At 36.7% G+C, this 2,500-nt stretch overlaps 1 protein-coding gene across 1 annotated transcript in view; it reads left to right on the top strand. All coding sequences in view use genetic code 11, as the record gives it.

The window, feature by feature from the left end:
- Positions 1-2,500, top strand: part of rpoC2 — a 4,179-nt gene that overhangs the window by 1,050 nt on the left and 629 nt on the right. The window contains exon 1 of the mRNA in view: positions 1-2,500. This exon is cut by the window's left edge and continues 1,050 nt beyond it; it is cut by the window's right edge and continues 629 nt beyond it. Coding sequence (YP_009588782.1) covers positions 1-2,500 — 2,500 coding nt within the window.

Here is a 2,500-nt window from a genome sequence, read left to right as displayed (position 1 = left end):
GGTACTGCAGAACATGTGCGAGCCCCATCTAATGGAAAAATAAAATTCAATGAGGACTTGGTTCATCCGACACGTACACGTCATGGGCATCCCGCCTTTCTATGTTCTATAGACTTGTATGTAACTATTGAGAGTGAAGATATTCTACATAATGTGAATATTCCACCCAAAAGTTTGCTTTTAGTTCAAAACGATCAATATGTAGAATCAGAACAAGTAATTGCTGAGATTCGCGCAGGAATATCCACTTTGAATTTTAAAGAGAAGGTTCGAAAACATATTTATTCTGATTCAGACGGAGAAATGCACTGGAGTACCGATGTCTATCATGCACCCGAATTTACATATGGTAATGTTCATCTATTACCAAAAACAAGTCATTTATGGATATTATTAGGAGGGCCGTGCAGGTCCAGTCTAGTCTACCTTTCGATCCACAAGGATCAGGATCAAATGAATGCGCATTCTCTTTCTGGCAAGCGAAGATATACTTCTAACCTCTCAGTAACCAATGATCAGGCGAGGCAGAAATTGTTTAGTTCGGATTTTTATGGTCAAAAAGAAGATAGGATTCCTGATTATTCAGACCTTAATCGAATCATATGTACTGGTCAGTATAATCTCGTATATTCGCCTATTCTTCACGGGAATTCTGATTTATTGTCAAAAAGGCGAAGAAATAAATTCATCATTCCACTACACTCGATTCAAGAACTCGAGAATGAACTAATGCCCTGTTCAGGTATCTCGATTGAAATCCCCGTAAATGGTATTTTCCGTCGAAATAGTATTCTTGCTTATTTCGATGATCCTCGATACAGAAGAAAGAGTTCGGGCATTATTAAATATGGGACTATAGAAACGCATTCAGTCATCAAAAAAGAGGATTTGATTGAGTATCGAGGAGTCAAGGAATTTAGGCCAAAATACCAAATGAAAGTAGATCGATTTTTTTTCATTCCTGAAGAGGTGCATATCTTGCCCGGATCTTCTTCCATAATGGTACGGAACAATAGTATCGTTGGGGTCGATACACAAATCACCTTAAATCTAAGAAGCCGAGTCGGTGGGTTGGTCCGGGTGGAGAGAAAAAAAAAACGAATTGAACTGAAAATCTTTTCTGGAGATATCCATTTTCCTGGAGAGACGGATAAGATATCCAGACATACCGGCGTTTTGATACCACCAGGAACAGGAAAAAGAAATTCCAAGGAATACAAAAAAGTTAAAAATTGGATCTATGTCCAACGAATTACACCTAGTAAGAAAAGGTTTTTTGTTTTAGTTCGACCTGTCGTCACATATGAAATAACGGACGGTATAAATTTAGGAACCCTTTTTCCACCGGATCCATTGCAGGAAAGGGATAATGTGCAACTTCGAATTGTCAATTATATCCTTTATGGAAATGGCAAACCGATTCGAGGAATTTCTGACACAAGTATTCAATTAGTTCGGACTTGTTTAGTATTGAATTGGAACCAAGACAAAAAAAGTTCTTCTTGCGAAGAAGCCCGTGCTTCTTTTGTTGAAATAAGGACAAATGGTTTGATTCGACATTTCCTAAGAATCAACTTAGTGAAATCCCCTATTTCGTATATCGGAAAAAGGAATGATCCGTCGGGGTCAGGATTGCTCTCTGATAATGGATCAGATTGTACCAATATCAACCCCTTTTCTGCCATTTATTCCTATTCCAAGGCAAAAATTCAACAATCTCTTAACCAACCTCAAGGAACTATTCATACGTTGTTGAATAGAAATAAGGAATGTCAGTCGTTGATAATTTTGTCAGCAGCCAATTGTTCTCGAATGGAGCCATTCAAAGATGTAAAATATCACAGTGTGATAAAAGAATCAATTAAAAAAGATCCCCTAATTCCAATTAGAAATTCATTGGGCCCTTTAGGAACATGCCTTCCAATTGAGAATTTTTATTCATCTTACCATTTAATAACTCATAATCAGATCTTAGTAACTAAATATTTGCAACTTGACAATTTAAAACAGACTTTTCAAGTGATTAAATTAAAATATTATTTAATGGATGAAAATGGAAAAATTTTTAATCCCGATCCATGCCGTAACATTATTTTAAATCCAGTCAATTTGAATTGGTCTTTTCTCCATCACAATTATTGTGCAGAGACATCTAAAATAATTAGTCTTGGACAGTTTATTTGTGAAAATGTATGTATAGCCAAAAATGGACCGCCCCTCAAATCGGGTCAAGTTATACTTGTTCAAGTTGACTCGATAGTGATACGATCAGCTAAGCCTTATTTGGCCACCCCCGGAGCAACTGTTCATGGCCATTATGGGGAAACCCTTTACGAAGGAGATACATTAGTTACATTTATATATGAAAAATCGAGATCTGGTGATATAACACAGGGTCTTCCAAAAGTAGAACAGGTCTTAGAAGTGCGTTCGATTGATTCAATATCCATGAATCTAGAAAAGAGGGTTGAGAGTTGGAACAAATGTATACCAAGAATTC

Source organism: Solanum verrucosum, plastid, assembly GCF_900185275.1.
Source record: "Solanum verrucosum voucher PI 195170 plastid, complete genome".
Lineage (NCBI taxonomy): Eukaryota > Viridiplantae > Streptophyta > Magnoliopsida > Solanales > Solanaceae > Solanum > Solanum verrucosum.
Note: the sequence above shows the minus strand (reverse complement) of the source record. Positions and strands in the feature narration are given on the sequence as shown.